Genomic DNA, 14,180 nt, shown 5'->3' with positions numbered 1-14,180 from the left:
GTCAACGAGGTGAAACCCCGTCTCTACTAAAAATACAAAAATTAGCTGGGCATGGTGGCGCGTGCCTGTAATCCCAGCTACTCGGGAGGCTGAGGCAGGACAATTGCCTGGACCCAGGAGGCGGAGGTTGCCGTGAGCCGAGATCGCGCCATTGCACTCCAGCCTGGGTAACAAGAGCGAAACTCCGTCTCAAAAAAAAAAAAAAGAGATCTAAAAGTTTCTCTGAGTGTCCTTGAAGAACCTCTTACTACCAGATTATTATATTTTATCTGCAGTCGTGTGATTAAAACAATAAGGGGATTTTAAAAAATACCTATTTAGAAGTTTAATAATGCACTTCTAAATAGAGTTGTCTCTCAGTTTATGTGGGGAACTAGTTTCAGGACCCCCCATGTACCAAAATCCATACACATACTCAATCCCACAGTCAGACCTATAGAACCTTATTATTGTTATTATTTTGAGATGGAGTTTCACTCTTGTTGCCCAGGCTGGAGTGCAATGGCACGATCTCGGCTCACTGCAACTTCTGCCTTCCAGGTTCAAGCAATCCTCCTGCCTCAGCCTCCCAAGTAGCTGGGATTACAGGCATGCATCACCATGCCCAGCTAAATTTTTGTATTTTTAGTAGAGATGGGGTTTCACCATGTTGGCCAGGCTGGTTTCAAACTCCTGAGGTGATGCACCCACCTTGGCCTCCCAAAGTGCTGGGATTACAGGCGTGAGCCACCGTGCCTGGCCAGCCCTGTAGAACCTTATGCAACAAGTTGGCCCTCTGTAACCATTGGTAGGTTTTGCTTGTTTTTAAGTATGAGGGGAATTTCTTACCTCAGCACGTTTAAATATTCTCCATTTCTTTTGAATAGCTTATAGTATCCCTTTGCCTTTACAGTTTATGGATGTCCAGGAGTCTTTCTTCTGAAACTATGATTTCCCTTCCTATGTTGAATTTTTTTTTAAAGCCTCTTTTATTTTAGGGAATTTTAAACTATTTTCCGTGATTGTGATAATTAGTTTAAGTGTAGCAAAATCCTGTGCTCGCTTCGGCAGCACATATACTAAAAATTGGAACGATACAGAGAAGATTAGCATGGCCCCTGCGCAGAATCCTTTTCATTATTATTGAACCATAGTAGCTATGCTTCTTTAATGAAGAGAAATATGTATTTCTTTATTTCTTTTATAGATAGAAACTGGTTGAGTAGTTTATGAGCATACCATTTTGCTGATATTTTGAATATATAAATGTGTATTATAAGAACAGTCCTTATAACATATGTTTTGCTCCTTTTTTCCTGTTCTTTAGAATAAAGATATTCCGCCTAAAAAAATTCTAATCAAACACCAACAAGAAGTGAAGATTTATTTTCCCATCATTCTTACACCCAAATTTCTGGCATTTCCTCATCATCCTATGGGAATGTTATATCATTATAAAGTACAGGTATGGTGTCCTATAAGGCTTCACAAAGAGATAAGCTGGTGTCTCTGATAGATTAATTTATTGAAAATTTATTGGCCGGGCGCGGTGGCTCACGCCTGTAATCTCAGCACTTTGGGAGGCCGAGGCGGACGGATCACCTGAGGTCAGGAGTTCAAGACCAGCCTGGCTAACATGGTGAAACCCCGTCTTTAAAAAAAAAAAGAAAAAAGAAAGAAAATTTATTAATGTCAAGTTTATTTCCTCCCAATCCTAAGAATATAACTTGGGTTTTGGTGACAATCAAAATTATACTCTTGAATAATGTCATCTATAACAAGACTTGGTTATAGTGCTTTCTGTCTCTCTTCCCAATATCTTTTCCTGGTGAGTTTTTATAAAATTCTATTGTGTCTTTTTTTGATATTTTGTGAAACTACCATTACTTTGCCTCTCTTTAGTATTTCTCTTGCCCATTAAGCTGCTTTACTATAGTGTCACGGTTCCCTTTTTTTTCCCTGAGTTTTGCTCTTGTTGCCCAGGCTGGAGTGTAATGGTACAATCCCGGCTCACTGCAACCTCCAACACCCAGGTTCAAACGATTCTCCTGCTTCAGCCTCCAGAGCAGCTGGGATTACAGGCACATGCCACCGTGACCAGCTAATTTTTGTATTTTTAGTAGAGATGGGGTTTCGACATGTTGGCTGGGGTGGTCTTGAACTCCTGACCTCAGGTAATCTGCCCACCTCAGCCTCCTAAAGTGCTGGGATTACAGGCGTGAGCCACCGCACCCAGCCTAGTGTCAGAGTTTCTAATGTGTCCAAAAATAATTTATTAAATTATGTTATTATTTTGTAAACTTTATTTCACCAGTCAAGTTTTACATTTTCATTTAAATTTCGTTTTCTTCCTATTGTAATTAAATGTAATGTCGTACGTTTTCACAGGTAGAGGGTGGCAGTGGCAACTTTACCTGGACTTCTTCTAATGAAACAGTGGTCATGGTAACCATGAAAGGAATGGTGACTGCAGGTCAGATCAGGGGGAACAGTACTGTTTTGGCCCGAGATGCACAAAATCCCTTTCGATATGGAGAAATTAAGGTAAAAACTCTCCAAAGGTTCTTCTTATTACCCCTACAACACTACTGTCTAAATTTAAGCACATTAACACATTTTAAAAAATATGTGGTCCAACTGGACTATTTAAAAATATTGCTAACATTCAGTCTAGAAATACTTTTTTTTTTTAAAGGAAATCTTGCCCTTGTGGCCCAGGCTGGAGTGCAGTGGCACAGTCTCTGCTCACTGCAACCTCCACCTCCTGAGTTCAAGAGATTCTCCTGCCTCAGCCTCCTGAGTAGCTGGGATTACAGGCATCTGCCATCACACCCAGCTAATCTTTGTAGTTTAGTAGAGTAGAGTAGTTTTGTAAGTTTCTGTAGCTTAGTAGAGACAGGATTTTGTCATGTTGGCCAGGCTGCTCTCAAACTCCTGACCTCGTGATCCACCAGCCTCAGCTTCCCAAAGTGCTGGGATTATAGGGGTGAGCCACTACACCTGGCCAGAAATACATATTTTAAAAATATTTCTGTAACTAGATTGACTCTTGCTTCACTTAATAGTCACTTATTTAACATCTATGTTTGTTTCCTCATAGGATGATGTTAGTATCCACCTCAAAGGTTATTATTAGAATTATTGAAAAATGTTTTTAACTGGAAAATTTTGGAAATAAAATGATGAAATGCATTCTGTATTTATTATACTAATTGTAAAAACACATGCTAAACTGAAAACAGTAATAGGTAACATTTTGAGCACTTTTACAGTGCTGTATGTGTTCAGAAAAACTTCCCTTGTAATGAACTGTAGAAATGGTAACTGAGGCCGGGTGCAGTGGCTCACACCTGTAATCCCAGCATTTTGGGAGGCCGAGGCGGGTGGATCACGAGGTCAAGAGATCGAGACCATCCTGGTCAACAATGTGAAACCCCGTCTCTACTGAAAATACAAAAAATTAGCTGGGCGTGGTGGCGCATGCCTGTAATCCCAGCTACTCGGGAGGCTGAGGCAGGAAAATTCTCATCCAGGCTGGAGTGCAGTGATGTGATCTCAGCTCACTGCAACATCCGTCTTTCAGGTTCAAGCAATTCTACTTCAGCCTCCTGAGTAGCTGGGACTACAGGTGCATGCCACCGTTCCTGGCTAATTTTTTGTATTTTTAGTAGAGATGGGATTTCACCATTTTGGCCAGGCTGGTCTCAAACTCCTGACCTCAAGTGACTCACCCACCTCGGCCTTCCAAAATAATGGGATTGTAGGCGTGAGCCACCACATCCAGCTCCAGCCCCTTTTATAATATACGCTGTTGTTCTGTATAGGATTTAACAGTTTGCCATCACTCAGTGAACATTTATTGTCTTGTAGGTATTATAGGACATCCAGAGATACATAACCCGTGATACATATCTTAAAGAATTTAAAGTCTAACTAGGAAATTATATTGACGTGCAAGGTTATAGAGCATTTTAAGAAAATGATATGTGAGATATTTTAAAGTCCTGTATGATTGAGAACTACTTGAATTGTACAGTAAGTGCTATGAGTTTGTAAAAGAAAAATCCTTGTGTATGGGACTGTCAGAGACTATTATGAAAGAGGTAGGAACTTGAACAAGACTTTTAGAGGCTGGAATAAAAGTAAGGGCCAAGGGTTAAATTCAGAGTGTTGCCTTATTTGATAAATAAACTTTTATTAGAACACAGCTACTCCCATTCATTTACATATCGTCCCTGGCTGCTTTCAAGCCACAACTGCTGAGTTAGTAGTTACCATGGAGACCATGTAGCCTGAATAAGTCTAAAATGTTTACTGTCTAACTCTTTATGGGAAGTTTTGCCAGCCCTTGCTGTAGACAATGGGGAACTAATACAGGCTTTTAACAGGTCAATGGCATAGTAAGTTCTCTGTTCCGAAAGATATCTAATTATTTTTATAATCAGACAATAACAGCCATAATAATAAACAAAAGTTTCTGGTGTTATAGACTAGTAGATTAGAATGGATTGAAGGGAGAAAGTGAAGGCAAAGACTTACGTTAAGCTTGAACTAGTGAATTGGTATGAGAATAGGATATAGACAAAATGAGAATCTTTTTTAATAGGTAAACTCAATCAGATTTAATGCCTACTTGAGCAAGGAAGAGTAAAACATTTAAAGCCACAGAGATCATGTGGAGGTTTCTCACTTTAACGGTGGGGTGGATAGAAAATAAAAGAGGCTGGGAGTGGTGGCTCACACCTGTAATCCCAACACCTTTGGGAGGCCAAGGCAGGAAGATGGCTTGAGGCCAAGAGTTCAAGACCAGCATGGACAACAAAGCAAGACTCCATCTCATAAAAAAAAAAATTAACCAGGCGAATGGCTTGTGTGTGTAGTCCTAGCTACTGAGGGAGGAGGATAGCATGAGGCCAGAGTTTGAGGTTACAGTGAACTCTGATCAGCCTCTCCACTCTAGCCTGGGCAAGAGTAAGACCCTATCTTTTAAAAAAAGAAAAGAAAATACAAAACAAAGGAAAAGATGATGAATTTAGTTTTGGGCACACTCAACGTAATTCACCTATGGAGCATTTGAGTGAATGTTTTTAGTTGGAAATAGGGGTCTGAAGTTCAACTGAAAGATTAAGGCGGGAGAGTTAGCCTATAGTTAGTCATTGAAGCTTTGGAACTGGATAAGATTTCCCAGGAAGAACATATAGAATCAGAGAGAAGATGGATCCTGTGTAGTGTAAATGTCACTTTAAGAAACATAGGCAGAGGAAGAGGAACTAGCAGAAGAAACACAGAAAGTGGCAAAAATGACAAAATAAATGATATTTTATTTATTTATTTATTTATTTTTTGAGATGGAATTTCGTTCTTGTTACCCAGGCTAGAGTGCAATGGCGTGATCTCGGCTCACTGCAACCTCCACCTCCTTGGTTCAGGCAATTCTCCTGCCTCAGCCTCCCGAGTAGCTGGGATTACAGGCATGCGCCACCATGCCCAGCTAATTTTTTGTATTTTTAGTAGAGACGGGGTTTCACCATGTTGGCCAGGATGGTCTCGATCTCTTGACCTTGTGATCCACCCGCCTCGGCCTCCCAAAGTGCTGGGATTACAGGCTTGAGCCACCGTGCCCGGCCATTTTATTTTATTTATTAATTTTTGAGATGGGGTCTCTGTTGCCCAGTCTCAGTGCTGTGGCATGTTTGCAGATTATTCCAGCTTTGACCTCCCTGACTCAAGTGATCTTCCCACCTCAGTCTTCCAAGTAGCTGGGACTACAGGCATGTACCACCACACCCAGCTAACTTTTTAGTTTTGTTTTTGTAGAGACAGGGTTTCGCTATGTTGCCTGGGTTGGTCTCAAATTCCTGGATTCAAGGGATCCTCCTGCCTCCCGGCCTCCCAAAGTGCTGGGATTATAGGCATGAGCCACCACACCTGGCCAAAAGATATTTTAAAAAGATATCAAAAAAGAGGAAGTGCTCTAAGTCAAAGGCAATCTTTTTCTGTAAAGAAGCAAATAGTTACATTAGTCTTTACAGGCCACATACAGTCACTTACTCATATTCTTCTTTGTGATTGTTATTGTTGTTTTTATTCTACAACCTTTTTAAAATGTGAAAACTCTTCTTAGCTCATGGTATAAAAACAGGTTGTATACAGGCTGTAGTTTGCCAGACCCCTCCTATATGGAGTTAGATGCTTTAAAGAGATCAATGAATTTAAAAATGTAGAGTGACATGTTTAGCACCGTGTGTGTGTGTGTGTGTGTGTGTGTGTAAAACAGACCTGGAGTTTTCTAAGGAGGGGTGAACTGGCCCAGGTCAGAAATGGAGCAGGTCAAAACTTCCATGCTGGTCTGTAGTGGGATCTTGCCTGTGGACAGCCACTGCACTCCAGCCTGGGCAACATAATGAGACCCTGTCTCTTAAAAAAAAAAAAAGGAAAGAAAATTTTAAAAAAACAGACCTGGACCATTATATTATGTGTAATGTAAATATCATATATATAATGTGTTTATATATGTTTATGTGTATATAAACATTTAAGGAATGATCTCTTCTAAGTCTTTTTCTTAAAATTGTATACATATATACAAAATTGTATACATATATATATATATATATACACACACACACAATATAAATATATATATACTTTTTTTTTTTTTTTTAGACAGGGTTTTTCTCCCGTCACCCACACTGAAGTGCAGTGGTATGCTCTCAGCTCACTACAACCTCCACTTCCACCTCCTTGGCTCAAGCAATCCTCCTGCCTCAGCCTCCTGAGTAGCTGAGACTGCAGGCATGCACCACCATGCCCAGCTAATTTTTGTATTTTTAGTAGAGACAGGGTTTCAGCATGTTGGCCAGGCTGGCCTTGAACTCCTGACCTCAGGTGATCCACCCACCTTGGGCTCCCAAAGTGCTAGGATTATAGGCATGAACCACTGCACCCAGCCTTTTTTTTTTTTTTTTTTTAATCTTTTTTTTTTTTAAGACAGGGTTTCACTCTGTCACTCAGGCTAGACTGCAGTGGTGCAACCTCAGCTCATTGCAGCCTCTGCCTCCCGGGCTCAAGTGATCCTCCCACCTGAGCCTTTCAAGTAGCTGGGACTACAGATGTATACCACCATGCTGAGCTAATTTTTTAACTTGTTTTAGAGACAGGGTCTCCCCACATCTTCCAGCCTGGTCTTGAATTCCTAGGCTCAAGAGATCTTCCCACCTTGGCCTCCCAAAGTGCTGTAATTTTTATTCTTTACGTGTATATGATAGGTATATATGTTTATGAGATACATGAGATATTTTGATATGACCATACAATGCATAATAGTCACATCAGGTTAAATGGATTATCCATCACATCACCTCAAGAATTTATCCTTTCTTTGTGTTACAGACATTCCAGTTATGCTCTTTTAGTTATTTTAGCAATTTTTTTTTTGAGACAGAGTTTCACTCTTGTTGCCCAGGCTGGAGTGCAATGGCATGATCTTGGCTCACTGCAACCTCCACCTCCCAAGTTCTCTTGCCTCAGCCTCCTAAGTAGCTGGTATTACAGGTGCACGCCACCACACCCGGCTAATTTTGTATTTTTAGTAGAGCTAGGGTTTCTCCATGTTGGTCAGTCTGGTCTTGAACTCCCAACCTCAGGTGATCTACCCACTTCAGCCTCCCAAAGTCCTGGGATTACATTCATGAGCCACCGTGCCCAGCCTTAGCAATGTTTTTTTTTTTTTTTGAGACAAATTCTTGCTCTGTCACCCAGGCTTGAATGCAGTGGCAGAAATATGGCTCACTGCAGCCTTGGCCTCCAGGACTCAAGCAATCCTCCCACCTCAGCCTTCCAAAGTATTGGGATTATAGGAGTGAGTGAGTGTGTCTGGCTATGAATGATTTTTTTAAAAATGTGTTGTTGAATTCAGTTTGCTAATATTTTGTCAAGAGTTTTTCCATCAATGTTCATCAGGGATATTGGCCTGTAGTTTTTGTTTTGTTTTGTTTTTTGTTTTATGTCTTTGTCTGGTTTTTGCCTCATAGAATAAGTTTGGAAGTATTCTTTATTCCTCTGTTTTTCAGAATACATTGAGTAAGAGTGGAATTAGTTATTTTTTAAATGTTTGGTAAAATTTAGCAGTGAATCCATTGAGTCTTAGGCTTGGATTTGCTGGGAGACTTTTATTACAGCTTCGATCTCATTACTTGTTATTAGTCTTTTCAGGTTTTGGATTTCTTCATAGTTCAGTCTTGGTAGGTTGTAGATCTCTAGGAATTTATCTATTTCTTTTAGGTTTTCCAATTTATTGGCATATGGTTGCTCATAGTAGCCAGTAATGATCCTTTGAATTTCTGTGGTATCAGCTGTAATACCTTCTTTTTCACCTCAGATTTTATTTTTATTTTTTTGAGACTGAGTCTTACTATACTGCCCAGGCTGGAGTGCAGTGGAGCAACCTCAGCTCACTGCAACCTCTGCCTTCCAGGTTCAAGCAATTCTTGTGCCTCAGCCTCCGAGTCTGGGATTACAGGCGCCAGCCACCACACCCAGCTAATTTTTTGTATTTTCTAGGAGATGGGGTTTCACTATATTGGCCAGACTGGTCTTGAACTCCTGACCTTGTGATCTGCCTGCCTCAGCCTCCCAAAGTGCTGGGATTACAGGCATCAGCCACCATGCCTGGCTAATTTTTGTATTTTTAGTAGAGATGGGGTTTCACCATCATGGGTGGCCAGGCTGGTCTCAAACTCCTGACCTCAGGTGATCCAGCAGCCTCAGCCTCCCAAAGTGCTGGGATTAAAGGCGTGAGCTACTGTGCTTGGTCAGATTTAATTTATTTGGGTCATCTCTCCCTTTCTTTATAGTCTGGCCAAAGGTTTGTCAATTTTGTTTATCTTTTTTTAAAAAAATCAACTTTTCATTTTGTTGATCTTTTGTAATTTTTTTTTTTTTCTTTTTTTTTGAGATGGAGTTTCGCTCGTTACCCAGGCTGGAATTCAATGGCACGATCGCAGCTCACTGCAACTGCCGCCCACTGGGTTCAAGCAATTCTCCTGCCTCAGCCTCCTGAGTAGCTGGGATTACAGGCACGCGCCACCATGCCCAGCTAATTTTTTGTATTTTTAGTAGAGACAGTGGTTTCACCATGTTGACGAGGATGGCCTCGATCTCTTGACCTCATGATCCACCCACCTCTGCCTCCCAAAGTGCTGGGATTATAGACTTGAGCCACCGCACCCGTCCTGTAATTTTTGTTTGTTTTAATTTTATTTCTACTCTGATGTTTCTTTTTTGTTGTTTTTGTTCTTTTTTCAGACAGAGTTTTGCTGTTGTTACCCAGACTGGAGTGTAATGGCATGATCTCGGCTTACCACAACCTCAGCCCCCTGGGTTCAAGCAATTCTCCTGCCTCAGCCTCCCGAGTAGCTGGGACTACAGGCATGCACCACCACGCCCATCTAATTTTTGTATTTTTAGTAGAGACGGGGTTTCACCTTGTTGACCAGGATGGTCTCCATCTCTTGACCTCGTGATCCACCCGCCTCGGTCTCCCAAAGTGCTGAGATTACAGGCGTGAGCCACCGCGCCCAGCTTATTTCTTCTACTAATTTTGGGTTTGGTTTTCTCTTGCTTTTATAGTTTTTTTTTTTTTTTTAAGGCAAAGTCTTGGTCTGTTGCCCAGGCTGGAGTGCAGTGGTGCGATCACAGCTCACTGCAGCAACTACCTCTCAGGCCTAAGTGATCTTCCTGCCTCAGCCTCTCGAGTAGCTGGGAATACAGTTGAACACTACTACACCCAGCTCATTTTTGTGTTTTTTTGTAGAGACAGGATTTCACCATGTTGTTGAGGTTGGTCTTGAACTCCTGGGCTCAAGCAATTCACCTGTCTCAGCCTCCCAAAGTGTTGGGATTACAGGCATGAACCACTGTCCAGCCAATTTTTCTAGTTCTTTAAGATACATCATTGAGTTATTTATTTCAAGTTTTTCTACTTTTTTGATGTAGGCACTCACTACTATAAACTTTCCTCTTAGTACTGCTTTCACTCTATCTCATAAGTGTTGTTATGTTTTCATTTTCATTTTATTCAAGAAATTTAAAATTTTTATTCTTAATTTCTTCATTGATCTGCTGGGCATTCAGGAGCAAGTTGTTTAATTTTCATGTGTTTGTATAGTTTCCAAAATTCCTCTTGTTACTGACTTCTAGTTTTAGTCCACCATGGTCAGAGAGGATACTTGACATAGTTTCAATTTTTTTTTTTTTAATTTTTAAAGATTTGTTTTGTGGCCTAACATGGTTTATTCTTCAAGATGATCAAGAATACTCATTCTTGCTGAGAAGAATGTGTATTCTGCAGCCATTGAATGAAAAGTTTTGTAAATATCTATTAGATCCATTAGGTCTATATTGTAGACTGATGTTTCTTTGTTGATTATCTGTGTGGATGATCTGTTCAGTGCTGAAAGTAGGGTGTTGAAGTCTCCAGCTATTAAGGTACTGGGGTCTATTGCTCTCTTAAGCTCTAATATGTATATTTATAATTGTTATATCCTTTTGCTTAATTGACCCCTTTATCATTACATAATGGCCTTTGTTGTCTCTTTTTATATTTGTCCTGAAATCTATTTTGGCTGATATAAGCATAGCTATCCTTGCTCTTTTTTTGGTTTTCATTGGCATGGAATCTTTTTCTATCTCTTTATTTTCACTCTATAGTTGTCTTTTTTGTTTTTTCTTTTTTTTTTTTTGAGAGGGAGTTTCACTCTGTCACCCAGGCAATGGCGTGATCTTGCCTCACCACAACCTCTGCCTCCCGGATTTAAGCAGTTCTCCTGCCTCGGCCTCCCAAGTAGCTGGGATTACAGGCATGTGCCACGACGCCCGGCTAATTTTGTATTTTTAGTAGAGACGGGGTTTTGCTACGTTGACCAGGCTGGTCTTCAACTCCTGACCTTAGGTGAACCGTGCGCCTTGGCCTCCCAAAGTGTTGGGATTATAGACGTGAGCCACCATGCCAGGCTTACATGTGCCTTTATAGGTGACATGTTTTTCTTATAGGCAACAGATCATTGTTTTGGGTTTTTTTTTCTTTTTTGAAACAGAGTTTTGTTCTTCTTGCCCAGGCTGGAGTACAATGGCATGATCTCGGCTCACCGCAACCTCTGCCTCCTGGATTCAAGTGATTCTCCTGCTTCAGCCTCCTGTGTAGCTGGGGTTACAGGCATGCACTACCACGCCTAGCTAATTTTGTATTTTTAGTAGGGATGGGGTTTCTCCGTGTTGGTCAGGCTGGTCTCGGACTCCCAACCTCAGGTGATCTGCCCACTTTGGCCTCCCAAAGTGCTGGGATTATAGGCATGAGCCACTGCACCCAGCCTCTTTTCTACTTTTTTGAGACAGCATCTCACTCTGTCAGCCAGGCTGGAGTGAGGTGGCATGATCTCTGCTCACTGCAACTTCTGCCTCCCAGGTTCAAACGATTTTCATGCCTTAGCCTCCTGAGTAGCTGGGATTATAGCTTGCGCCACCATACCCAGCTTATTCTTTCTATTTTTAGTAGAGATAGGCTTTCACTGTGTTAGCCAGGCTGGTTTCTAGCTCCTGGCCTCGAGTAATCTACCCACCTTGGCCTCCCAAAGTGCTGGGATTTCAGGTGCGAGCCACCACATTTGGCCCATAACTGTATTTTTAAATAACCTGTCATCAAGCTCACTGATTCTTTCTTTTGCTTGATCAGTTCTGCTGTTGAGAGACTGTAATGCATTCTTTAGTATGTTAATTGAATTTCTCAGCTCCAGGATTTCTGCTTTTTAAAATTGTTTCAATATCTTTTTTATATTTATCTGATAGGATTCTGAATTCCTTCTCTTCTCTTAAATTTCATCGAATTTCTGCAAAAGAGCTATTTTGAATTCTTTGTCTCTAAGGTCATATAACTCTCACTCCAACATTGGTCCACTGGTGCCTTATTTACTTCATCTGGTGAGGCATGTTTTCCTGTATGGTCTTGATATTTGTGGATGTTCATTGATGTCTGGGCATTGAAGAATTCGATATTAATTGTAGTCTGTGAACAGTGTGCTTGTTTGTACCCATTCTTCTTGGGAAGGCTTTCCAAGTACTCAAAGAGAGTTGAGTGTTGTGATCTAAGTCTTGGTCACTACAGTGTGTATCTGCATTAGGGGGCACCCCGAACCCAGTAACGCTGTGACTCTTGCATACTTGTAGAGGTACTCCTTTGGTGGTCTTGCGTAAGATCTGAGAGAATTTCCTGGATTACCAGACAGACTCTTTTTCTCTTCTCTTTCTTTTGCCCAAACAAACAGATTCTCTCTCTCTGTCCATGCTAAGCGGTCTGGAGCTGGGGGTAGGGTTACACAAGCCCCTCTATGGCTACTACCACTAGGACTGCACTGGGTCAGACCCAAAGCTAGCACATCCCTGGGTCCTGCCCAAGTCCTGCAATGGCCACTGCCTGGTTACTGCTAGTGTTCACTCAAAACCCAAGGTCTGCACAGTCAGTGGGTAGCAAACCCAGCCAGGTTTGTGGCCTTCCTTTCAAGGTGGCAAGCTCCTCACCAGCCTAGGGCAGATCCAGAAATTCTATCCAGGAGCCAGGGCCTGGAGTCAGGAAACTCAGAAATCTACCTGGTGCTCTGTTCTACTGTGACTGAGCTGGCACCCAAGCTGCAAGATAAAGCCCTTCTCAATCTTTTTTTTGTTTTGTTTTCTGGAATGGAGTCTTACTCTGTCACCCAGGCTGGAGTGCAATGGCATGATCTCATCTCACTGCAACCTCCACCTCCTGGGTTCAAGCGATTCTCCTGCGTCAGTCTCCTGAGTAGCTGGGACTATAGGCATGTGCTACCATGCTTGGGTTCATTTTTGTATTTTTAGTAGAGATGGGGTTTTACTATGTTGGCCAGGCTGGTCTTGAACACCTGGCATCTAGTGATCTGCCCACCTCGGCTTCCCGAAGTGCTGGGATTACAGGTGTGAGCCACCACATCCAGCCCCCTTCTCATTCTTACCTCTCCTTTGTTCAAACTGAAGGAGTCTCTCCTTGTGGCCACCACTGCCCCAGACTCGTGGCAAATACTGCCTGGCTACTACCAATGTTCATTCAAGGTCCAAAGGCTCTTCAGTTAGCTTGTGAATGCTGCCAAGCCTGGATCTCTCTCCCTTCAATGAAGCGGGCTCCCCTTTGGCCTAGGGCAGGTCCAAAAATGCTATCCAGGAGCCAAGGCCTGAAACTGGGAACCCCTGAAGCCCAGTTCATGCTCTGCCTCACTATGGCTGAGCTGGTACCCAAGCTATAAGACAAAGTCCCCTCACTCTTCCATTTTCTTTCCTTAAGCAGAATAAGTCTCTGCTCATGGTCCTCACAGCTGGGAATGTATTGGGTCACACCTGAAGCCAGCATGGCACTGAGTGTCACCTAAGGCCTACATCAAATACTACCTGGCAGATACAAAATGTTTATTCAAGGCCCAAAGGCTCTCTCTCTCTTTTTTTTTTTTTTGACCGAGTCTTGCTCTGTCTCCCACCTGTATCAAATACCACCTGGAAGATACAAAATGTTTATTCAGGTCTTTTTTTTTTTGGACAGAGTCTTGCTCTGTCTCCTAGGGTGGAGTGCAGTGGCACAATCTTGGCTCACTGCAACCTCCACCTTCCAGGTTCAAGTGATTCTCATACCTCAGCCTCCCAATAGCTGGGATTGCAGGTGACTGCCACCATGCCTGGCTAATTTTTGTATTTTTAGTAGAGGCCAGGGTGGTTTTGAACTCCTGATCTCAAGTGATTCATCTGCCTTGGCCTCCCTAAGTGCTGGCATTACGTGCATGAGCCACCGCACCTGGCCAAGGCCCAAGGGCTCTTTAATCAGCAAGTGATGAATGTTGCTAGGACAGTGTCCTTCCTTTCAAGACAGCAGATTACCTTCTGCCCCAGGGTGTGTATAGAAATGTTTTCAGGGAGTTAGTGTCTGAAATGGGGGCCTTGTGACTCTGCCTGCTGCCTTGTTGTGGCTGAGCTATTATCTGAGTTGCAAAACAAAGTGCCCTTAATCTCCCCTCTTCTCTTCTCAAGCAGGAAGAAGGAGTTAACTCTCCAGAGTTATGAGCTGTGCTGCCTGGGTGCAGGGGGGAGTGCGACAAGCACTCTATTGGCCACCCCAGCAGGAGTCTCACTAGGTCATATGTATC

General features: G+C 42.2%; 1 protein-coding gene and 1 non-coding gene across 9 annotated transcripts in view; both read left to right on the top strand.

Moving 5' to 3' along the window:
• NUP210L (nucleoporin 210 like) overlaps positions 1-14,180 on the top strand; it is a 143,259-nt gene that overhangs the window by 36,707 nt on the left and 92,372 nt on the right. For all 8 annotated transcript variants that reach the window (XM_035279949.3, XM_035279945.3, XM_035279948.3 and 5 more), the window contains 2 exons: positions 1,307-1,444; positions 2,368-2,523. In XM_035279949.3, the coding sequence (XP_035135840.3) occupies positions 1,307-1,444; positions 2,368-2,523 (294 nt within the window). The remainder of the gene's footprint in view (positions 1-1,306; positions 1,445-2,367; positions 2,524-14,180) is intronic.
• LOC118149327 (U6 spliceosomal RNA) lies at positions 1,035-1,142 on the top strand. Its single transcript, XR_004736714.3, has one exon. It is a non-coding gene; the product is annotated as a U6 spliceosomal RNA (small nuclear RNA).

Source organism: Callithrix jacchus, chromosome 18 (genome assembly GCF_049354715.1).
Source record: "Callithrix jacchus isolate 240 chromosome 18, calJac240_pri, whole genome shotgun sequence".
NCBI lineage: Eukaryota > Metazoa > Chordata > Mammalia > Primates > Cebidae > Callithrix > Callithrix jacchus.
Note: the sequence above shows the minus strand (reverse complement) of the source record. Positions and strands in the feature narration are given on the sequence as shown.